This window comes from Mycetomoellerius zeteki, unplaced genomic scaffold, assembly GCF_001594055.1.
Source record: "Mycetomoellerius zeteki isolate Tzet28-1 unplaced genomic scaffold, Tzet1.0 scaffold31, whole genome shotgun sequence".
Classification (NCBI taxonomy): domain Eukaryota; kingdom Metazoa; phylum Arthropoda; class Insecta; order Hymenoptera; family Formicidae; genus Mycetomoellerius; species Mycetomoellerius zeteki.
In genome coordinates this window covers 4,864,887-4,891,094 of record NW_017257294.1, presented here as the reverse complement: position 1 = coordinate 4,891,094, position 26,208 = coordinate 4,864,887, and the positions used below count along the sequence as shown (strand labels likewise).

At 35.8% G+C, this 26,208-nt stretch overlaps 1 protein-coding gene across 1 annotated transcript in view; it reads right to left on the bottom strand.

Moving 5' to 3' along the window:
• LOC108724723 (uncharacterized) overlaps positions 1 to 26,208 on the bottom strand; it is a 362,974-nt gene that overhangs the window by 60,782 nt on the left and 275,984 nt on the right. Inside the window, 1 exon segment of the mRNA XM_018451298.1 lies at positions 15,117 to 15,163. Within this exon segment, the coding sequence (XP_018306800.1) occupies positions 15,117 to 15,163 (47 nt within the window).

Sequence of the window (26,208 nt, the reverse complement as noted above, 5' to 3'; positions counted from 1 at the left end):
TATTTTTTAAATTCAATTTTTAACACTGCGTACATTACGTTTTCCATATTCTTAAATCTCTTCGAATTTTAGAAATGAAAATATGCGGAAATATTGCATTTGCGAAACTTACAGGCGTAATTCTGCTTTCAGGAGAATTTTCGTCAGCTCAACATCGACTACCTTTTCGCCTATAACGCCTGCGGACCCTCGAAGTAGAGGGAGGACAAGTCCGTTATTATGAAAATCCTCAGCGGGCGAAAGCCGGGTTATAAGCATGAATAAAATAAGCGGTATTAAAATCCACTTTCTTCTCCCCCTCTCCCTCCTGCACCTGTCCCATCCAACGCCTCCTCGTTTCTGCCCCACGTAGGAGCCCGAGTTCGGCTTCGCGGGCGGAGTAATGGCATTCCTCTTCTCCTTTCTCTTCCACCTCCTCAACAATTTACTTCGTTTCGAAGCGCTTCTCTATCTAAGCCCGCGGCTGTTCTCCCTGTCTCCGCCACGTCGGTTACCCGATAAACGCGACTCGGCGCGAGATCTTTTGGTGCACGGAACGAGATCTACGATAGCCGAAAGAAGCAATTGGTCGATTATCGCTGATCGTACGGAATTACTTGGATATCGGAAATAACCAGGAACGAATAGTAACGTTTTAGGAATTAATAATTAAAGTCTTTCAAAAAAATCAGAGAAAATAACGAAAAGGCAAAAAACGTATATTTTCTACATTAAAAGAATGATTTTGTTAAAAGATTTAAAATTCTGCTGGATACAGATCTGAAAATAATTTTGCTGGAAATTTAAACTGGTCGCTAGAATATTAAAATTTTTTGCAGCGTTACTTATCATTTTTTAGTTTCTAACATAATTATTTTGATGGATTTTAATGATTCTAATAAAATTATTTTCAGTTCTCTATCCAGCAAAATTTTAGATCTTTCAGCAAAATAATTTTTTCTACGTACTCATATTAAATGTATGTACAATATACAAAAAATATTGAAAATTGATATTTCGACTACAATTTTTGTGACACCTATCTAACGATAGAAAACACAAAAAAAATTTACGTTTTATTGATTTTCATACAAAAATCTGCATCTCACTATTTGACAACAAGTATCATCGATTTCATATTCTCGTCAGCGCGAGCGCGCGATTTATTTGCGCACATACCGATGTTGAAATAAATTATTCGGAACCTAACCCTTTCCCGGGGGAGTCGGACGACCGGTTTTAGAGGTAGTTCTATGGTAATGATGGAAGTACATGAATATTGAAGAAGTAATCTTTGCGGTTTACGGCGTGTCCTTTTCGCGGCGCAGCCTCTCCATCGGTCCCGACGACGATAGAGTTGGGTCAATATCGATTTAAAGTTCGCTATTTTTTTACGGCGTCAAATAAATGGACTGGCTGAGATAAATGACGAGAGTATGCCGATATTATCGGGCGATCCATTTTTCACTCGAACGATATTGTTCGTATCGGAACGTGGCGGGCCTTCGAGAAGTGAATAATTAATTATACGGTTGTAATCAGTAAAAATATTTGATCAATATCGTTAAGTTGAACGAAACTCGATTTAAATCTAAAATTCTCTTCTGCCAATATTGCAGTGTTCGATGTATGTAATAATAAAATAACGTGCGGCTCATGTTAAAAGCAGATTCACTGTGTTCTAACGAGCAATTATGTGATTGTATAAAGCTTGATGTCGAAAATAAGCAGTAATTGTATGGATGTCCAATTAACATCTATATATGTAGAAGGTTTGTATCCTCTATTTCTTTTAACGATTCGACGAATATTACACGTTGCGTCAATGTTATATTTCAACGAGAAAAAGTCGAGACTATTAATTCTCTTTCGAGCTATCGATTAGTGTTGATTACGGTTCTCTGAATATATTTTTTTGATGAAAATCATAACGTAGTTTTATTAATAGATACAAAAGACTTTAAGGAAATTGAAATTAGTGTTAAGCGATGTTGGAGAAATCAATGTTAAGTAAGATTTCGAGAGCATACGACCCTAACAAAATGAGAATGTTATAGATACGAAGTGAAGAGAGGAAAATGTGAAGGTTACGAAAGTTGGATGCGCTCCAAAGCATGCAAGCAAATGGTGTCCCAACATGAACCTCGCATTCAAGCTGACGGAGGATTAAACATCCCACCGAGATGTTTAACCCTTACTTGGTCACGTAAACACACAAAATACAATTCTTAATTATTAATTCTTTCAAGACAAATTACCCAAAAACTCTATTTAAAAAATAAAGGGCCCTGCAACTTCTAATTTCAACTTCTAATTAATTTACTTCAATTACTTAATTGATATATAGGATATAGGGGAGAGTGGTCTAAATCGGAAAATTTGCAGTTTTTGCTTTCTATAAGACGTAAATAAAGTCCGATCGTAAAATCGAAGGTGCCATTGGAAATATCATTTAATTCTCTTCATTTTTGCTTCAGACCATTTTGACGTATCTCTCACCTGTGTTAAACTATAATGAAAAATGTGAAAATGCTTTTTTCCGGTCCGATTTGGAACTATCGGTTTTAGTCCGATTTGGAACCGATGGTTCCAAATCGGACCATCCCCTGGTACAGATCGAAAACTCTTATTTTTATGGATTTTTAGATAAAATTTTAAAATATTTTAATGTATTTCTCTTAGTATTGAGTAAAAATGAGCACTTTGACAGTCAAAGATAAAAATTTTTTCGGAAAAAAAAATTACTGACTGTTTATATTATTAGAATTGAAATCAATAAAACTCAACTAATCTGAGTCTGATGACTCATGATATTTTACTAATTTAATAATTTGCTTGGATCAGATCTGGTCAGCCGATCACTAGTACTACAACCTATAAGTCATTTACTGTACTGTCCGATTTGGATAAGGGTCCTTTCGAACTTTGGAACAAATTTTACAATAAACCGCAAGAAGTGATTACAAAATGCTTGATATTTTTGAATTCTACACTCTTTAATTATCTTAAATCAATTACTTTTCAAATTTTTAACACCTTTTAAATAATGATTTACAAGGATTTTCTTTTTTAAAAAAATTTTCGCACAATGGCTGAAAATACATATTTGCATCTATTTTATGAATGTTATGACAGAGAACTGTCAAACTGCTATCACATGTTCGGCGTCTTATAAGGACTTTACATTATAAATAGTACGCAAATCTGCTTAACCGTATTCATTTAAATTAAAAAGGTCCTATTTGGAACACGGTTCGATTTAGACCTCTCTCCCCTATATAAATAATTTACCTAATTTTTCGAAAATTATCTACGAATTTATTTAAAAACCGTGAATCTATAAATAAACGGATACCTGATTACAAATTGGATTGCATTAATTCCAGATATAATTCAACGTCCTTATATAAGTATCTAATTCTCAACTAGATACAGATCTGAAAATAATTTTATTGGACCATCAAAATAATTACGTAGAAATCTCAAGTATGATGAGTAATGTCGCAAAAAGTTTAAACATTCTAGCAATCAGTTTAAGCGTCCTACATAATTATTTTGACGGTCTAACCAAATTTCAGATCTGTATTTAGATAAATTTTTAGATATTACAACGAAACTATCCTTTTCATGTACATATTAATTACCTCGTCGCTTCTTTGCGATGTATTTAATCGATCCGGAAGTGACAGCAGGACGAGCAAGAGTGAGGTAATTGACAAAGCGTCCAAGGAGTGTACCATGAGTTCGACGAACACCTCGAGCTCCTTACACGGACGGGCGGAGTTCGGATAAAATACGAAAACAGATGGGAAAACGGAAAGCGAAGGGCGGAGGGCGCGAAAACTGGATGTGCTCCAAGACATACGGGCAAGTGGTGTCGCGTGCACGGGCTTGCGATTCTCGCGACGTCGAGAATCACGTCGAAAGGCTTTCCTCGTCCGGGTGCGGTTACGTCATCATTGTCTATTCTTCCCTATTTCGTCACGCTTTTGCCGTACCGGCTGGAGCTCTGTCTGTGTCGTTGCTATGACTACCATCGTATCGAGAAAGGTGGTGCGTACACAAAAGTATCAGACTCGCTCGTTCTTTTTTTGCAACCGCCGAGTACGGGGTGACGAGGTTCAAAGTACAAGGAGCACTTGCGCCCTTTGCAAAAGAGCTGCGGTGATATGTTATACAAGACACGAGTTTGCGCCACCAAAACGATTACTTTTCATTGCTGCGCTCCTTTCTGCAATTCACGTCTGTGTCTACTCTCTTTTAATTGGGAGCGAAATGCTTTTTATTTTTACAGAGATGTTCGCGGGATATGATGCTTTTACGGAAAGAACGGTTTTGCCAAATATCTAACAATTTAGCTGGATACAGATTTGAAAATAATTTTGTTGGACCAACAGAATAATCATGTAGGACACTTAAGCTGTTGCTGGAATATCAACACTTTTTTTTAAGCATAGCTCCTCATGCTTGAGTTTTCTACATACATAATTATTTTGATGATCCAACAAATTATTTTCAAATCTATCTAATTTTTTTTAGATACTTTAGCAAAATCATTCTTTCCGTGAGAATCTCGGGGAAATATTGCGAATATTATCGTTCGAGTTTTATAAACGTTAAAAAATAAGATGGATTGATGGGATGTTTAACAAGATACACATGATGTCTGACATTTTTGCACCTTATTACAGCAAAAGCTGGTCTACAATGGCAAGTAATAATGATTCAATCATTCACGTTATACTGTAGATACATTATGCCTACTGTAGATACATTACCTTATACTTATCTGATTAATTTTACTACGGAATCTCATTATTTCTGAATGCTTCCCATGCAAGCATTGTCCATGCTACTCTGTTAGGGAGATTACGATCTTTGATCACGTATCTTAATTGTATACACTTTACGGAGGAAGTTATTACTCTTTTTCATTTTAAATTGCACCGCGTTCCGGTAAATGCCGCAAAGAATATAAGTTCCACCTGCTCGACCCTCTTCTCACGCAAAAATTAAATCGTTACGCGCCGAACAATACGCGTGCCTAATTTCTGAAGATGCATAATGACAATAATAATACCGGCGGGGCGCGTTTCTGAAGAAGCCAGGAATGCGGATAAGGGGATAATGAGAATGTTTTGTAGTAATGACGCCGCGGTGCAGTCGTCGGAGATTCTTCGTGTCTCGTATAAAACACCATTGTATTCCACGTACGGTAGCGCACGGGAAACGACGTGGGTAGGTCCCCGCGGTCGCGAATACGATACTATTGGCGATCGCGATACCATGATTGTCACGCGAATAACCCACGCATGCAAAGCAGTCGCAATTAAGCCGGGATGATTTGCATAAAGGTATTGTTTAATGGGAGAGAACGACCGCGTAGGCGAGAGACAAAGAACAGAACGCGTCGGCCGAGAGGGAGTGAGAGAAATGCCGGTGATGAGCTCACGATAATTCGATTGCATTCCGTTGCCTGTGCGCTGGACGACGGTCAATGTTCAACGGGGCAAGGCAGTTATCGGCATTGCGACGAGTGTCAATTAGCCGCAAATTGTACATGGAAAGAACGATTTTGTTAAATTATCTAAAAGTTTAATTATTGTAGATACAGATTAATGTTTATCAATGTCTCTTATTTGTTCAGTACCTCGAAATCTATTCTTCCGCGAAGGTGATCCTTTGAATCGATTAATTTTACTTTTAAAATAAAGCACGGCACGAGAAAGAGATGCGTTCGCTTATCAATCATTCACGGAAGAAAGTATCCTATCATAATCGCGGAGCCGCGAAAAGATTAACATGCGCGAAGCGTACAACGGAGGAACGATCGCGCTGGGCGAGGAACGCGAAACGAGGCGTCGTGCTTTATATCCTGCTTGGAAAGCCGGACGTCAATCTTTCTTAGATTAACGCATTCCCTACTGGCGTGCGCGCGCTCGTTCCGCAAGCGTTCGGAGCGATGATTTATGATGTTATATTTCCCCTTGCGGGCATTTGAAATGGAGATGTTTCAATGGTAAACGTTCATCGGGGGATGGGGGATGGGGGGGGGGGAGGAAATTCCGCTGCGACACAGCATCGTGAAAAGCGCGGCCTCGAGTAGCTGTTAGCGGAAACACGGCTATTACGAACGTATCGAAGTTATTAATTTCCGCCGCGCTACGTTTACACCGCCCTCCCGTCACGTCCACGTCGCCGTCCGTTTCGTAACGAGCGCATCCCTTCGCCGACACGTCGTCGGCGTCAGCGTCGCTCCGTGACTTTGCAAAGGACCGGGGAAAGTTGCACGAGCTTGAATAGAATATTTGTAGCTACATCCGTAAAGCACCGCCGGTACGCAAACCGCTTGGTCATTGCGCGATTGATCGAACCGCCAGACATCCCAATAAATAAATGCGATATGACGAGTATTTTCACGATTAATATATACAATAACTCATACAATAAGCGGTGCCGACATGGATATTTCCGACAATGCGTAGCTACACGTCCTCTTAAAAATTAATAACTCCATCATGTTTTACCGCTATCATGTAAGTCTTAATTTCAGCAAACTTTCCATTGAACGTTACCATGATATTGATTGATATAATATTACTATCAATACATAAATTTTACGTACAAAGAAATAGGTCACTCTTAAATTAAGGTAAATTAATTAACAAAATTTTTATATATGTCACACTTTAAATGACGAAATATTTTTAATTTAGGTCTTTATGAAAACAAAAGAACGTAATTATTAACTTAAAAAAAAAGAATAAATTCAATCTTTTAAAATGGAAATGTAGTTAATGTTGTTACCTTATAACACTTATTAATAAAATATATAATATAAAAAATTTAAAAATTTAAATCACTTATACTCTTTGTTACAATACTGACATATAATGGATTCAATTTTTAAAAGCTTGTCTCTGCTTGTCTAGTTATTAGCGCTTGACAAATTAGACCTGATGACCACTGAAAGTACATAGATTAGTATTCAATGACCTCGTTCACTTATAAAATTTATGATCGAATGTTCTATATAGAATTAACAAATTTCATGAGAATATATTTATAAGAATTAAATCCACAAAGAGAACCTCAGCAATATTGAATGTCACATTTTATCGGAATATTTATCATGCAATTTTGATATCAGTAATAGAAAAAGATAAAATTTAATATTTTTATATTTTAAAAATTTTTTGCTTACCAATCATTTATACTTAAAATGTTTTCAACGTTTCATCAAATTTCATCAATATTTTCCTTATATCTTCGCGTAAAATTTTTCCTAGATTCTTCTAAATTTTAAAAATCTCCCAATCTGATAACCCTGAAGATAAACGTACGTCCATGAAACATAGCACGCGAAAGGATGAGATATGCTGAAGAATCGTGCGCGAACTGCTCTATTTACCCAAGTTTCCTTATTTGCGGTGCTTTGTTTTACGAGCTTTGTACGAAGGTGGAGCGCTATAAGTCGTAAAGTAGTATGATGGCGTTAAAAGCATATACTCGTATCTTTTTATTACCTTCATCATTCAATTGATGTGCCACTAAGAAAGTTAAGCTTATGCCGCTTTATCACCTACACCTCGCTAAGGGACTCGACTTCGCTTTAATATACGGAGCTTAATTCCTCTCGCTGTGAAAGCATCTTTAAGAAAAATAGCTCCTTTCGTGATACTGCGTAATAGCCATAAAGTATCGCTGATCGAAGTGTCGACATTGCGGAAAAATAATAAATAAAAATATGATGGATTTTTCGATCACTTTCATTGAGTCATGTAACAACAAGCACTATAATCACGTTATTCCCTAGTGGAAATCTCCTCATAGGTAGTTCAAAAAATGCCCATGATCTATGAGTATATGCCCATTTTAGAAAGGTATATACCCATCTAAAATGGGTATGTACCCGTTCCAAATCTTCCCATCACGAGGAGATTTCCACCAGGGTTCTTTTAGCGATATGCGCCAACGAGAACAAAACGGAACTCAAAAACAATACTTTATTTTTCGCTACATTTTCAGATTATTATATTCCTTTTCACGCTACATCATCCGAGATGAAAAACCAATCGGCCAAAGCAACATCGCTAAAAGCACAATAACTGGGCCGCGAATCGCGACGGACAAATCGTGTTACGGCAATCATTGCAGAGCGCCCATGCGACTCGCTTTTTCCTCTTTGCGCGAAAGTTCCTGTTGATTGCCGGCAGTGATTCAATTGCTCGTACGGAAACACAGTCAGGACGCGCGCCGTCAGAGAGCAATTGCGTTAAAAAGCCTTGCCGTTGGGTTTGTCGTTCGAGAAAACGCGTTCCGTTACTTCCTTTTTTCTCTTTACTTTGGCCGAATGTATTTTCGATCGGCTTTAGCTGCGAAAAACGGCCAATGGAGTCGCAATTTGCCGCGTCGTTATCCAAAAGCCCGAGGGCTGATCACACATCTTTCGTGGCAAACGGACAAAGAGACGAAAAAATAATAAAAAAGAAGTCCGATCACACTAGTGAAAAAATTTGTTTCTGTTCGGGTCACTCTCAAAAAATTAATATGAAAAAAAAGTTAATTTCGGCAAAAAACCTCACAATAAATCTGATACACTGAAACAAATATTTGTGTAAAGTTACATGATTATGCTGGGTTTTTTTCCGATCCAGCATAATCATGTAATTTTACACAAATATTTTTTTCAGTGTATGCATAAATTCGTCTGTCTATACCGTCATTTCCGTACGTTTTTCTGTACAATTGCATTGTACGGAAAAATGCAGATTTTGAAAGATTTAAAACCAGATTATTTCTTCTTTTCATATCTTTTCTATTGGATCTTCCTCTCATTTACATTTAAAAGTTACTAATTCTCTTTGTGAGTTACCGTATATATCGAATATGGAACTTTACACGAGACGACAAATCTAACCGTATGTCATGGAATACAAACGGAATCGCCGTCGTTTGGATTTTAGATGAAAGCACGCATGTTGGAGCAATTCAATACGCGGTGAGGTACACAAATGCGGCTTTCCCTATCGTGGTTCCAATCCAGACAGACCAGATCTGCTTTCCCGCAGATGCGTATTTAGCAATCAGTGGCCAAGGAATCAATCCACTGAGTAAGCATTCCAGCAATTGGATTTGCTATCAATTGATGACTATCAATTCACGCATCGTGAATATAATGCATTACATGTCTTTATAACATCTTTTCGGATGCAATTTATCTTTTTGTATAAAACAGCGTCAATATATAGTATATATAAAATATTGAGCAATATAAAATCTTTTCTTAGTAGCAATGTAAAATCTGTTATTAGTAGAAAATTTCCCACGCTATTTAATATTACTTCGAAGGATAAAATTCTAAGGTAAAATGTTAGTATCAGTTATGTATATATCTGCAAAAAATAGTGTTTCGCAAGGACACATATATCGTTATTTTTATTTGAACAGTGCTCGCTCGTTGTATGCGGAATTTCAGAACGATTTCGAGACGCGAGAAGGACAACACACTATCATCAGTTTCGTCACAGTAAGCGGAACGTGACATTGGCAAAATGCACTTGCACGAGGGATAAACGCATCAGTCTGGCTGGATTCGACTCTGTGAGAGCAGTGCGTTTCGTCACAGAGGAATATTCAATGTTCTTGCTACAATAATCCGCAAATATTGTTCTGGAGATCGATATATATGGCAAGGCGCAGTCTCTTTTTCCTTCTTTGACGCGCAAAAAGTAACTATGGAACTACGAAAAACTCCTTTTATCACAATGGGATAATTAATTATTTGTACGATCACTGATGGAAAAACCTTACTAAAATATAACAACTTATTTCCCAATAATAAAGTATCAGCAATTAATACTTTTTCAAAACGACTATCTTCGATCATATTGTTCTTTTACTCCAAAAGTGACATAACTTAAATAACGTGCAGATTTTCAAGTTATTGCCATGAACGAATTAAGTAAATATTACCCTATCAATCATCATAAGTGGACTAACTTAACTTCATAAAAAATTGTTAACATCGTCACAATTCAAATAGGATGTTCTAAGGGTAGTGGAACAAAAATTATATCCAATCATGTTAAGAATACATTCTTTGCCGATACTTTGATTAGTCAATAATTTTCAATCAAGTTGAAAAATATTTTTCTTTTTTTCTAGAAAATTAATTTTTTGAGTTGTGTTACTTTTGATGGACGAAAGCGATATCTATACACGGAGAGAATTTTCTTTTAAAATTTACCCTGAAAATATGGTAGTTGTGGTACAATACAATATTTTAAAGATTTTTACCATGCACTTCGGTAAAATTGATCAAACTTATTTTATACCTTATTGTAGTTTTATTAATGTATGAGAGAGATTTACATTAAAAAATTCTTCGAAATATAATGTTGTCCCACGACTGTCATATTTTCAGGGTAAATTCTAAGAAAAAATTCTCTCCGTGTAATGACAGAAATTCTTCGATTATACCATTCATTGCTGTTCCTGTTTGGAAAGCGAAGATGCGCACGTGATCTCGACGAATTCGATGCGCAAATGTACGATACATTCATTATCATTCATCCCATGCGGATACGGGCACTGGTGTAGCGCATTATTATCTGAGAAGAGCACGATGCAGTTACACATGCTATGCAAGGATAAGCGCACTTCCCTAATTTCTCTCTCTCTCTCACACACACACACACACACACACACACACACACACACACACACACACACACACACACACACATCGTTGTGTCTCTGCTTGGCCGCACGCCTCTTACTTGAATTCCAGTCCAGACAAACAGGTTTGCTCTCTCACAGTCCGCGCGTTTCGCCAAACAAGCACAACCCGCGCGAGGGTATTTGCGTATCCCGGCAACCCCTGCACGAGGTTCGGCTCTCGGCTCCGGTTGGTCTCCCGCCGTTGTGTACTACGCGACAACTGCTAAGTGCTGCAGCAATCCTGGCATCGACGTCTCTTACACGGAATTACTGTTAAGCGTGCGCCGCTTCGCGCGTTCCCGCCCTAAACTGATTAGTCCCCACATTTCAGAGTAGTATCTCTGCTGTACTGTACGACGCTGTGAGGGGCAGGGTCGAGAATTTCACGAGGGCGCCTGAGAAGCTCGTCGCTGGTCAGGAACGCCAGAAGACGAGGGGTGTCAACGATTCGCCGTTGAACATCGAGCACGTCGACTCGAGGAATTTTGGAATTTAAGCAAACGTTACGGGAATCATAGTAGAGAGAAAGAGAGAAAATTTATTACGCTATGACGTATATATACTCCTCTCTCTATATTTGATTCCGTACGAATGTAGAATATTTTTATAAAACATTCCATAGTGTCATCGATATTGTGCCAAATATTTTTGATAAATTAATACATTGTATGAATGAAGAATATACGTGAAAGAAGTAAATTTTTTATTTCAGTATTGTACAAATTCTACGAACAGATACGTTTTTTTTTTCGAATAGATTAGCTAAATCGAATTAACAATATCTGTAATAATATATTCATCGAATAAATTGTGAAGAAATTAATTAAATCAATGCTTTTATAAAATTAAGGTCACACTGCATTCTAGAAAAAATTAAAATTGTAGAAGCAAGATAAAACATCAAATTAAAGCGAATTTATTCAATGATTATATCAAATTCAACCCAACGAATAATTAAAAGCTCGAATGGTTTCAAGAAGACAAAAATAAAAAATGAGACAGTATTAAAGATAAGTATATTATCATTATGTGTAGGAAAAGGAAAGTGAGAGAAGGAGGAGATAGAAAGGCAAACAAGAAGGAAAGGAGGGAGAGAGGGGGAGAACTCCATCTCAATTATGTATTCATAGCTAGAAAAGATATAACGCGCATGAGGGTGGTGGTAGAAGTCAATAGAAATGAAATATCAACGCTCTAGGTCCCCCATCGGTCCTACCATCCTCTTCCAGCCGCCTCTCCAATACGAGATCTAAAGTGTTTTTCGATATCTTGAAAAATTCCGCCGCGCCACGGCGTGCGTTTCCCGTCTTGGTTTTATTTCTTCTCTCCCGGGTGCAAGGCCGATTGCATGTGCGCTAGTAATATACGTAACTACCTTCTCGAGCGTGTATCTCACCGGCGAAAATCGGTGGTGGACCCGAACGCCGTGCCTCGAAAGAAAATACAATCGTAACTTCGAATATTTCTTATACGATACGATATATGAATGATATCAGATAGCAGTAAATATTCATTCAAAAATACCTTATCGCACACAGCAGATGCGGAAATTCATATTGGGATACATGAAGACCTATATTTATAACCGTCACGAATTATACAAATTTTGTATCAGATGCAATATTTAGTATTTTGAATGACGTCACGATATACCAATACGACAATTAATTAATAGTACATTCGCGTAAATCCGTATTTTTAATTTGTCAACTGTGGAGTATATAAATTTAACATTTTCGAATCATAGAATTTTGTATTTTTTTCACAGTCTTTGTAATCCGTAAAAGTTGAATACAATCTCAATTGACTTTTGATTAAAGTCTGACCATTGAACTATCTCAAAGTAGAAACTTAATAAAGTTTCTACCTTGAGAGAGAGATAGTTTAACTTTGATCATACTTTGATCAAAGGTTAATTTAGACTGAATATTGAACTGAATATGAAAATACGATTACTATGAATTGTGTATAATACATCTCTGTGAAATGTTATATTTATTCATTTCATGGTTGCACTGTCATTGCTCGATGCCTTCCAGGCCTTTTCCTTCTCTCAGATTCGTTCATCGCCTCCATAATACTCTCGAAAACAGAGTTAATTACGATCGCGCGTGGTAAACCAGAATAATCGCATAGCACTTTGTGGTATTCTCGACGTTAATTACACGCAACGCGTATTTTACTAGTACGGATTACAAAGATTAATAAAAAAAATACGAAACTATAATTCGAAAGTGCTGAATTTTTATCCAGTTGACAAACATTAAAATACGTTTATAACTGTATTTATTAATTAAATATATCGTGATACCATTCAATTAAAAATCATTTATGACAGAAAAGTTTAAAACTTAAACTTTAAAAAAATTTAAACAATATTATTAAAACATTGTTTAAAAATAACGTTTTAATACGATATGATGCCATTAAATCAAATTGACGATCACCCAAAACTGTAAAATTGAAATCTAATATTGCAGGCGCAACATATTAAAAAAATCTATATACTGTAGATAACCAATATATTACGATTTTCCATTACTTTAATTACTTAACCCAGCGATTCGTGTATTACTCCGTACTCTCAATTTGAAAGTATTGAGTGATTTACGTTTAAATCAACAAAAAATTCAGAACGCGATGTGGGACATTAGAATCTAATAGAGTTTTCGGCTGCAGTGAATTTGGATCAATTCAGCATATCGATTAACTCGGAAGGGCCATGAATTCATTCAATCAGAAATCAAAGTAGAGCATGTGATTCATTAATTGACTCTGGATCGATTCAAACACTGAAGTGTGTTAAAGAAATTATTATTCTCCCGTACAAATAGCATACTAAAATAATTTATAATCGCGCGAAATATCTGCTCTTATAAACAATAAATGCATTTACAATTATCAATTGCCAAAGTTAATTAATTACGTCGATTGTAACTATGGAATGTTGTTGATAGTTAAATAAATTTTGTCATTTTGACACTAAGAAATATCCATTTCACAAAAAAATCTTTAAATAACATAATCACATTATGTTGTATTAACACTCGAATATGTTAAAAAATTCAACTGTTAACAGAGTAGGTGAGTGGACCGTTTCCAACACAAATACACAAATTTTTTTACTGTGTGGGATTACAGGTTCGTCGATCGATATCATCCGCGTATTGTATAACAAATGAGACGCGAGACAACAATGTTATCCGATGTGCGGAACACGACACCAGTTGCGTGAAAAAATGGTAATCGGCTACCGATGGTCATGCAAAGGCGCGTGTCGCAAGATTCTATCTCGTATATTCCTACATAACGACATAGCATTTGCCACACATTGCAACACTGAGGATGGCAGGCAAAGTCCGTTCGCAATTGCTCCATTGTTAAACCATTTAGATATGTTTCATTGGTAGAGACGTGCACGAAGGAACGATACTTTAGCCCTTTGAAAATCGCGTCTGTATCCTCGTATGCATGTACTCGCCACGAGAATCGTGCAAAGCATGCAATCAATGCATTAAATAAGCTTCTGCATTCAAATCTAATGTGGCCTGGCTCCTTTCGTAAGTCCTGTACTACTTTAGTGTAGTTTTCTCAATCCATTACGAAGTTGCTACGTTCTCGTAAAATGATTTCTACGCCGCGAGTATGTCGAATAAATCAAGAGAAAGAACGTAATTGAGGATTCCGTGTTCAAAATGGTCCTCTATTAGTCGTGATTTATGTTGAATTGTCATGGAAATTCGAAACTATGGAAGTAATATATGAGATAATTGAGGTTTCCTGATACTGACGCAACATTAATGCTATTATGATTAAACCAAGCATGAAGGTAATGCAACATTTTTGCGTAAAGTATTTCTTAATAACATGAGACATATAAAAATAAGCTACTTTACTGCTATTATCATTAGGGGCAAAAAAACCGATATATTTCGCTTCTAATGATAATAGCAGTAGAGTAATGATATTTTAAAACAGATATGCTAATTACACACACGTCCCTAATTGCAAACGCTTTACTATTCAGCATCTTGCTTTATTATTCAGCAATTAAAGTGCATAGGCAAATTACGCTTAGTAGGGTAATTCACGATCGATGAAGTTATCTCTTTCGAACGACCTATTCGTGTTAATGGCGATATATAATGACGATATATACTGACTTGATCTGAATTAATCACCAAATAAAAATACAATGTTACGTTAATGTTACGTTAATAACAGCGTATTAATATTTAGAGATAGCTATATACCGGCTGCCACTCGACGGAAACAGTACTTGTAAACTCGTGTAAGCGTTCCAGTTTCGTTTCGCAAATGAAAGGACGAAGCGACGGAGGCTCGAGTTTTCTCTTTTGCGCCTCCTAAATCTTAAACAGAGACAAATGAAGCTGCGAAGTCTAGGTGCGACTTACCGTTAGGAGGGAACTCGTAGAAGAACGCAGATCTCGGGCTCAGACAACTGTAACAGAGGAAAATTACGGTTAAAATATGCTAACAATTAAAGGAACGGCGCCGCTTGGCACGCCGCCCGACGTCTACGCGCTTTTCCGCTCCGTTTCCCATTCGTTTTCACCCGCGACGATAATTTCACTGTGGTGCCACCAGTTACCGAACAAACACACGGTCAATATATACGGTCGCATCGAAATGACGGGTATCACTGTTAAGCGTAATAGAGCGATTGGTCGTCGGGATTTAATACTTCCTTTGATACACGAAATGGATCGGTCAGCGGGCATTTCGATACTATTACGTGCCGATAATGAATTTACCAGTGTTTAGGGAGTTAATTTCAATTTAGTTAGTGCGTATTATTTCAATTTAATACGTATTACAGTAGCGCGATTTGGTTCCTCGCTCGAATTTAACGCAGTCATTTGCGTAATACCTAAAATAGCGTAGTACAGATAACATGCGGCATACCTTCCTAAGTTTATGAGAACTATTTTCGCAAAATACAAGAAAATAATTCGCTTTTAAAAATAAAGAAAACTATTTGACAAAATTTTGCATAAACTGATATATTTTATAATTTAAAGTAATTTTTATTTCGGCTAATAATGTGAATCATGTTGAAGTTCGTAAGTCCCAATCTATATACAATAAAAGATATTTTCTATTTGTGTTAGAAACGATTCACTCCGAACTTATTAAAATTTTGTGTTAAATTTTTAATATATTCGAGTGATAATTTAATACGTGATTGTGTTTGAATATTTTGTGTTAAATTGATATTCAATATTTCTTAGCGTTAAAATAACACAATTTTAGAATAAGTGAACAAATAACATATAAATAATATTTTTTAAAACATAAATTCTAAGATGAATAAAATGAATAAAATGTGTTAATTTAACATATAAATGATAATTTTAATGGAGAAATATGATTGTTTACAAACTGTGTCAGTGTTACGTTTTTTATATTAATTTTTTATATATTTGTGTTAAAAAATATTCATCTTGTGTTAAATTGATTCTTGTGAAAAATTTGAATGAGCCATTTAGAATATTCAAATTGAAATATGTTAAATTTAATACAAATTTTCTAAGTGTGTATCAAAGGCGACAAAATTTGTCGTTTATATTTCTTAAATAATATTTCATTATAATAATAGAAAACAATGATTGTTCTGTTCCATATAGTTAGAGTTTTGATCTCCCTACGGGCATCAAATTAGGTACTGATGGTCAAAGGTAACATTATACGTGCGGTTTAACAAACGCGCAATTCTATGTACCGAAATTATGGAATTGTCATTAATATAGGTTTCCGTGGCGATATACGTGGTTTACATAACCGTATGTTGTCCACCGAATATTCATTTTTCTCCCCACATGTATAATTGTCTATGACTATGTATGACTATCATGAACAAAATAGTGAAAAGTGATTATGTGACTGTTAATCAGTGCGATGTATGTGCACTGAAAAAAATTTCTGGTTGAAAATGAATTAACTAGAAGATTCTAATTCATCAATCAGAATCTAATTATAATTATATAATAATAAAATCTCAACTATAATTATAATAAAATTCACTAGAAAATGATGATTGTTTTTTTCATTTTCAATCAGAAATTTTCTGGAAAAACAGCCTAGTTGCATTAATTGGAATTCTAATTCAATCAAAATTCTAATTAATATAACTAGACCTTTTTTTTCAGAAAATGTTATGTTTATAAATTAAAAGTAACGTTTATTGAAAATCGTTGTTACATGCTTGTATTGTACTCAATAATAAAATGTCTTTACGTGAGATAAGAACAGTATTCATGGTCCGTTTTTATCACAAGATTGTCTTATACAACGTAGATGTTTACGATGCTAATTCGTCTCTGTAATTAATATATGATATCTTAAGATTGCACTTAAAACGGTTAAGAACTGACTATGAACAGCTTAAATATATGAACGAATTAAAATTATATATAACTACACCTCTCGTTTTTAAATGCTTAATCAATAGCGACAGTACATTTAATTTAACTTTTAGCTGACAATGTTGGATTTTAAAAGTACAGTCAATTCTTTTATTGTAAATTTCAATAGATAAATTTTAATCTATAAAAAAATAAAATACAAATCAACTGTTATGACAATAAAAATTGTTGAAGCTTCCACAAATTCTAAAATTTTTTTACATTTTTATAGAGTCCACAAAACAATATAAAAATTTACATTGAAATTCGAAGATCCAGGCTGTGGACGAATGGTGAAAAAAATACCGGCGGAAAGTTAATAACAATTACGATCGTTTGACAGTTCATTCACACATACGCGAAAAGAGTCTTTCTCTTTCGGCTTCCAAAAATATGTAGATATATGTTCATGTTTGAAGTTGTGAAAATATGAAAGGAGAAAAGGATAGAGAGAAAAACAATAGGATGCGTTTGGCCCATTTTGCGGAATATCAATTGATTTGTAAGACGACCGCCAGGCTATATTTTATTGTAAATGGAAAGAGACAATTCTAAATAATACAAAAAGAAAAAGACTATACTTTTTGCTTCTATCGTACCTATACGGAAGAATTTAGAGTCACCATTCTTTTTCCTACATTCTGAATGCGCATACAAATGAGTAATTGAAATATAACCGTAATGACTTATAAGCGATCCTTTTCCATTTAACCGTACGGAAGAGTATGCGTAAATTCCAATGCACGTCTCGGGACACGTGGAGCATCGTGTCGCCGTAAATGGCGGTATTCACTGAAGTATTCCAAGTATCTCCGAGCCAGTAGAACCAGTCGATCTCTTACGGTAGATCACGTTGGAATGTGCGCACGCGGCGATTTCCGACGTTGCAGTGTTAAGGGTCGAGCGCGCACTAATCGTCTTATTGGCTGATCCAACGTTCCCGTTTCTACCGAACGTCCCGCACAAAGCGATTCAGCGTAGGAAGTCGAGAAGTGTCGCGGTAAGTACAGACACACGTGCTCGCGTACGACGGTGGATGGGCAGATGATGCAGGCGGCAGGATGGCCCGCGGGATGGAGAGAGAACGACGAAGAGGTCGGTAGTTCACGTGCCAGAGAATCGCTAATAGAGCATCGTATCTTGCCTCAATGTATCCCGATACAACGCGCCGTAATACTAACCGCATACTAATAGGACCCTTTGACGAAAAGCTAACATCTCTCAGCGGGTAAACCGCGTTGCAATTCCGGTCGAGCCACTCCCATCCTCCTCGCCGGCGCGACGCGGTGGACCTCTTCCTCTGTCTCCATCGGCACCTACGGTCAACCATTCGGAATCGATTGCCTGGAGTGATCCACTCTCCTCAATGGATTTGTAATAGATTCTGCCAGCAACATAGTACAACAAACGAAGAACATCCGTCATTCTCGAGCCAAAGATCGGCATTACGCTCGGATTCCGCGACAGGTAGCCGGTCATCATTCGTCGATCAAAGAGAATCAAGAAATTTTTTTACTGGCAATTTATAAACTTATATGAGAGGAGCAAAACCTACAGCATTTTTTTTCTAGGTTTTACTTCTCTCTTGTGTAAGTTACTAAATCTTCGATTAAATCTTCGGAAAGTTATTAAGTTACACCTTATTGAAACCCGAGTTATTTACTTTTGAGAGTTCTAAACGTCGCAAGATCGATCGCTGCCGATTTGTCATGATTCGTACGTACAACTGCATTCGACTTCCTTTCCCGTTGAGTTCACAGCATTCAGACTAAGAAGGACCGATTACTCCTTTTTTAGTTAACGGCGAATGTCGCTGCCAAGTAGCAATCGATTTGGAGACTGTTAAGAGTCATGATTACTACGGCGAGAACGAACGTTGGAAGGACGCCGTACTTCCGAGTCGTACGACACAAATGGATGGTAAAACGTTTCCGCCACCCGCGCAGAGAATCCTGATGAAGTCAAAGGGAGTGAGAGTAAGTAGAGAAGCTGATGTAAAATATGCAAGACGGCCTATCGTGGATATTTCGTATGCGATTGAAAACTGTAGCAAGCTCTACTCACTTCTGACTTGTTTGGTACCGAGCTCGAGAACACTCGGATATGCAAATTCCGGTGAATCCACGAGCATTCTCGACCGTTGCGTTTTTCGTGTTACATCTCATTTCTTGTAGTTTCTTCAGGAGATGGACTTTATAATCTCTTATATATAATATTTTCCCCGAAATATGTTCCTGAAGTCTGATCAGATTTATTGTGTATCTCTCTCTATCCCTCTCGCATTTTTCTTTTCAATATTTTTGTATATTTTTGTTACAGCTTCTCGATTTACAAACTAATATTCGAAAACTGATGAGTAATTCAAAAGATTTAATAAACTATTTTAATATACTTAAGAAATTTTTTTGTCGTTACTGTTATTAATAAATTATGATCATTCTTATATATTTTTCTCATGAACTATTTAAACTAATATGAAGTAGTTTAGAATAAAAACCTCGCATCTTTTCGCCTCCAGCGAAAGCATGTTGTATAATTTCATGCATGAAAAAAAAAGATATATACGAGAAACTTTATTTTACATGGCGCGAAACATGGCAACTAGCTAAATTGCAAACTAGATTCAGTATTTTTTATGGTTGAAGACATGCCTGCGGTTGACGCCGAATACGTAGTGCACAGTTGGTGAGAAGGGCATAGAAACGGCACGTATTCGGTGTGTTGCATTAACGTGATTCCAGTATAATCACGCGCGATACATTTGTAATAATGAATGAATTCGACGAGAGAATAGCAGTTTCCGTCGTTATTCATAAGCGCACGTTTCTCGTTGAAACAAAGTCCGTTGTTTTTGTCTGACAAAAATAATCTCGTGTTTCATATAAAATGCATGTTACCGCAAAATTCACATTTAGCATTATGATATTGGATTACATTTTTAACAATCGCATTTCTTCCACACAAAAGCAATAAATATCTAAATTCCACGAAAAGTACAGTCACAAGCGTTGATTTAGCTTTTTAATAGAAACAAGAGTCAGACATACGTAAAATAGTTACAAGTATGGTTTATTTTTTTGACACCGAAATATGTTATTAAAATATGAATTGTCTAGTCAAAAGATTTAACACGGTAAACAATGTGACTTTACTAGAATCAAAAGTTGTAATCTTGCTACAACAATTTATAACTAACGATAAAAACATTTATATCACATAAATATCTATTGAGTTATTTCAATAAAATGGCATACATAATTCTTTCTTTTTTCTATTAAAATGTTGATTCTTTAAATAATTATTATAATTTATATGTTACATATAACAATATATTTATACAAGAAAAATTTCTTAAATGAGTCATGTAATTGTTAAACGACAATAACCGTAGCAAGGATAATAATAATAGAAATAATTTTTTTATAATCGTGCATTCGATTTTGTTATCAATGATAAACAGCTTCGCAACGAAAATAATGAAGCATCGTTCGGATAATCAGGCTAAGCATTACAATTCAAATCTGTTGCATTTGAAATCGTTCTGCATTCGATGCCGTGTAAATACACCTATACGAGGATACATCATACGTGCGAGAAACAACAGCGATTCCCGGCAGCTTTATCCGGCGGATTGAGGAGGGTGGAGCAACGCGGGGATCAAAAAATCTGTTTTGTCCTGCGGGATCGATCGGCCGGAACGCATGGCCTGACACAATCGCAGGCAGCCGGATGCGAACGAGCCGAAATATGGCAAAGGACTAAAACTGCGATTACACGCGGGATGACGGGCGCGAGGTCGAGAGTTTCGCGGCGCGGATAATCGAGCGCGCGCATTCTGCCGACGCGACGCTATGCAACACGATGCGACGCGACGCGACGCGACGTATGCGCCGACGAGTCGATAGGATTACCTGGCCGTCGACACGACAAAACCGACCATCGGCCGTGGCTGTCAGCACGTCAGTCAGGCTTTACTTCGCCGCGTTATTGTCCGTTTATTAATTTATGATCACGGTCCATGCGATTGTTTATAACGCAAATGCTCCGACGTCCGAGCATATGCAGTTGAGCCGTTCGGCCTAACGTCAAGCGGCCGATTAATTCTATTATAAATTATTTCGAGAGCCTTATTATTAAAGGGATTATATCGACAATTCAGCTTGACGAAGGCTGAAACAACATCGTCGAGAATCAAGTGCAAAAGAAATATCGAAAGAAGCGGTGACGTACTTGCGCCAGATATACAGCGTGATAGTTAAGTATTCTAAAAGATTTTAAGGCGATTCCTCACACTAAATGAAGACAAAGATTTAATATGATTACATGTCCGAAACAATTTTCAAAGATACAAAGTGTCAAAATTAAAGGAAAAATTTTGTTTTTTTCAAAAATTTTAAAAACCACTTGGGTTATTTCAATGAAATGTTTGTGTATGTTTAAAATTTTATCAAAATAACACTAGGTTTTTAATTGAAATTTTTGAAAAAAAGAAATCTTTACTTCAACTATGATGCCTGTATCCCCTAATTCCTTTCTTTCCTTTATTAAAATATTATTTTTTTTATGCAAGAAAAATTTCTTAAATGAAGTTTCCGTCTTGATTTAGTGTGAAGAATCATCCCTTAAAATCTTTTAGAATATTTAACTATCACTCTGTATATAGAAACAGCGAAAAAAATCGTGAAAAAAATTTGAATAAACATGCGAGTGAAAGAGATCTAAATAAAAAAGATTTATAATTTTTTTCACGGCTCACACGCATGAATCGGCAGATGAATCTCACGAGAAATGAAATAAGACGCATGCGTCCGAAAAAGAACCGAACTGGTTTACTGCATTATGATAATGACGTTGCATTCACGCGGACAAATGCTCCCCGGTGGAAAGACATGACTGGTCGATCGGGTTGGTCGGTTGCATCATCGCCGAGTGATCGTTAAACGCATCATCGACCGTGTGACAAACGGCCAACGGTTCGTCAGCCGTGTGCGCAACCGCGTATAATTAATGCAAGCGATCCATTCGTCAATCGGACGCGATATCCATCTACGCGTTGCTAATGAATTCCACGATCATCGTCTAGTCGCTTCGACGCGCGTTCCAACAGCAGGCACGATGAATTCTCTCGCTCAAGAGACGGATAAAAGCGGTTGCGTGCATGGTTGCAGAATATTTTTCTGCTACAGAATTTTTCTTTAGATTATATTCCGTTTCAATATTTATTTTTTCGATATTGATTGTGCAGATATTTATTTCAAACGTTTTATAAAAATTCATTAATACAAATAAGTGAGATGTATTCGAGGTGAATCTTGATGTCTAATGTTTATGTGAATTTTTACAATTTCCAGTTTAAGCAAATTGTGCCGATTAATTGTCGGTCTTAAAACACAATCTTAGGCTGGTATTCATAATCGGTTCTTATTTTAACCGTCTTAAGTAATGTCTTAAGATGCTAATACAACCCTCTCTGATTGGTTTATAACATCTTAAGACTATACTTAAGACGATCTTGAATATAAGATCCGATTATGAATACCGGCCTTAAACTGAAGCCGGAGTATGTAATATCACAAATTAAATTGACAAGCAATTTAATATTATTGATGTTAATAAACATCTTTAAAACATTGTAAATAATTAAAAAAATTCATTTAAGAAAAAATTTTATTTTTTTAGCTTTTTATTTTATTTTAATTTTATTATTTTTATATTCTAGATGCAGTAAGTAAATTTGAAAATGGATAACGCTGATCAATTCGTTATTTCGACAGGAATATCATTATCGCAGCTTCGATAAATTTATTAGAAATTGTCACGTCTATCACATGAAAGTCTTCGGTTGAAACGTTAAGCGTGAAAGACGAAGCGCCTCGTCGGCTGTTCTTCAATTTCTTTGCTGCCTATCTTGTTACGATACTACGCAGTACATACATACTTTATAGCATCGCGATAAATTATCATGAAGTCGGTAATTATTTTTGCGTATATGAGTAACGAAGACTGTGCTTGGTTCGCTGTAACTTGCTGAGTGTTGCGATAGAATTTATGAGCCTATTAAAAATTTTCGCCTAATGTTCTTCGGGACGCAGAAATTTTTTCAACCACATAATTTCTCAATAAATACGCAATAAAGATATAATACTGAGCTGATATTTATTACGTCGTTGATCATCATTATCTATTATCGAATTATTTTCATATTGACTACATTAATAATTATGTTGTAAATGTAACGTGATAAAGAGAGCAACTAACGGACTATATAAAATTAAATACAAATGATTTAATCACTTGTAATATAGCAATATAATATTATATTAAGTATATTTTTAATTTCCTTAATATTTTATACTGTGTTTGAAATTTTCGTGTAATCGATTGATTTACTTCTATAATTGGAATTGTTTTTGTTTTATTATATTTTCTATTTTAGGTCCTCATCTCCAGACCCTTCTAATTTAAGAGAATAATAGGCGAGCACTTGGCACTTGAAAAATGCTATTTTCGATTCCTGTTATTTACAGCGACAGAACTCCAATTAAATTCGCAAAAAGCTTTTCACGTCGAATTGATCGTTATTTCCAAGCAATTAATTTTATGGTCGCCGCAAATTAGTACTACACCTAAATTGGACAATAATTAATTGGTATGTCAAACTTCATACAATGGTAGATGTTTGACTTTACAAAATTTTTAAAACTTTATGTATACACATGATAAAAGACATTGTGTATTTATGTTGGAAACTGTCCACTCACGTTCTTGTTAACCGTTTGTGTTGAACTTTTCAATGTATTCGAGTAGTTAATTTAACATAAGGTGATTATTTTAATATTTTGTGTTAAATTTATATTCAATATTTCTTAGTATTGAAATGACACAATTTATGAGTAAGTGAACAAATAACATAAAAATAATATATTTTAAATTCTATCTAAATAAAATACGTGTTAATTTAACATATTATAAATGTTAATTATAAAAAAAATATGCTTTCATAGTTTGTTTACAACTAGTAAACTAATAAACTAGTGACAGCATTACCTTTTTTGTGATCATTTTTTAAACACAATATCTGTGTTGTTTTCTAACATAATCATCTTATATTAAATAAATATAAAAATTTGGACCGTTTGCGACATATGAAATATATTATTATATATTCGACACAAATTTTCCAACAGTATAAGAGGCTGTTGCGTCTTAGTTACCATTACCATAATTACCAAAAAAATAGTAGAAAGTCTGTAATTTGTAAAAAAACTATTCTTTTTTATACTATATAATCTCGAAAATCATTTATAGGAGCCCTGTAAATATCATTATTAGTGATCCGCTTGATTTGCGGTAACTTGAGGTTTTCTCATGAGAGAGTCCAATAGTATTAATTCGCGTTATATCATTATGAAGCCGAGTCACAGTACTGAGTATGCGGATACGGTCCGTGAAGGTGTATTCATTCGCAAAAACGAGCGTGCTTATCGCGGCAGTGAGAGGAGAGAGCAATTTCATGAGTTCGGTGCCCTGGTTATTCGCGCGTGCATGAAAACAGTCGATGGCCATGGTGCGATAATGGAATTTAATAATGCGATATGCGTCCTCTCTCTCTCTCTTTCTTTCTCTACTGTCTCGGTACCCTCTCTCCTTTTCACCCTCATCGTCTTTCAGTTTCTCCTCCTCGCAAACGATGCGGCGCGGCACCGTTGAGCAAGTGCATGAGCATGTCGGGCCAAGCGCGTTCAGTGGCTCGGTTCGCCGGTTAATTAGCCATTAAATATCAAGCAGCCGGCACGAGACTGCACGCAGATGGTATTTCGGATCAGTTAGAGCAGTTAGCAATGGGCAATTACGGATAATAAACAGACTGCGCGACTGCGGCAGCGTACGGCGCGCGTGGCGTATTGAACGAATGGTCCGGAAAGCCGAGTTGCGTTTGTATGCTGCAGAGATGCATAAAAATCGAAATATCATAAAATATAATGGATTTCCGATGTCTGGAAAATTAATATGTTCTCTTTACATCTTCGATACGAGAGTTAAGATCATCGTAAATTGATACGAAAATTTAAAGCTAAAATCCTAACGCTAAAAAACTTAAAATTAGAACCTAAAAAAAAGTATAAAATATGAAAAAGAATTCTTTGTAATTCGAGAGAGAAGTATCTATTTCTCGTTGACAAGCCAATTTTAGATCGACCGTGTTTTGAATCTGATATATCCGTATATGTCATATTTCTTCGTACAAAACGAATATTGAGCGCGTCACAAAAATACTGCGCTTCATGAACATGGAAATTCGGAAAATCGAGAATACATTCGTGATAATCATTTTGCATTCGTTTCAAGGTAGATTAATTAATCGGCACGCCCAAAATATCGAACCAACTGGATAAACCATTAGCATTAATATTTCATTATTCCCTCGTACTGCACAGGTGTTATCTGATTATCCAGATTGAATTCAGTTAAATAAAATCGTTCTACTATTTCAAGCTTTCTCGAATTTGCTCTATTCGACGAATGTGTTTGATGTCGAACGTTACTGATCGTGATTTGAAAGAGTGATCGATTGCGCCGCGCTGGGTTGCTCTTATCGTAACAAGTCTAGCGTTCAAGTGAAATAGCAACCATTACAATTTTGCAGTAGTCGTATACCTACCTCTCATTTACAATTAATTAGAACATTTAATAACGAGAGTTCTAAATTATGTGTTTAGAATAAATGAATAATATATAATAGCATTATAACTATTATGTATAATAAATAATATAATAGAACAATTAGAATAATTAGGTAGAAAATCAAATATTACAATCTTCATTTTAGAAATTTAAAATGTAAATCTTCTCTCTAATTAACTTTAATTTATTTTACTGAGTGACATACCTTCATATAAACATTGTATTATTTTTCTTGCAATTATGTTCGTTCATTTTTACTCTACGCTTCACACGCTAATGAGCAGAAGTTCTTTTAACATTTTTAACATAATTTACGTATTACCATTCACTTGTACGAGACTATATTTATGGATAAGTCGTGAGATATATATATATATATAAAACACAAACACACACA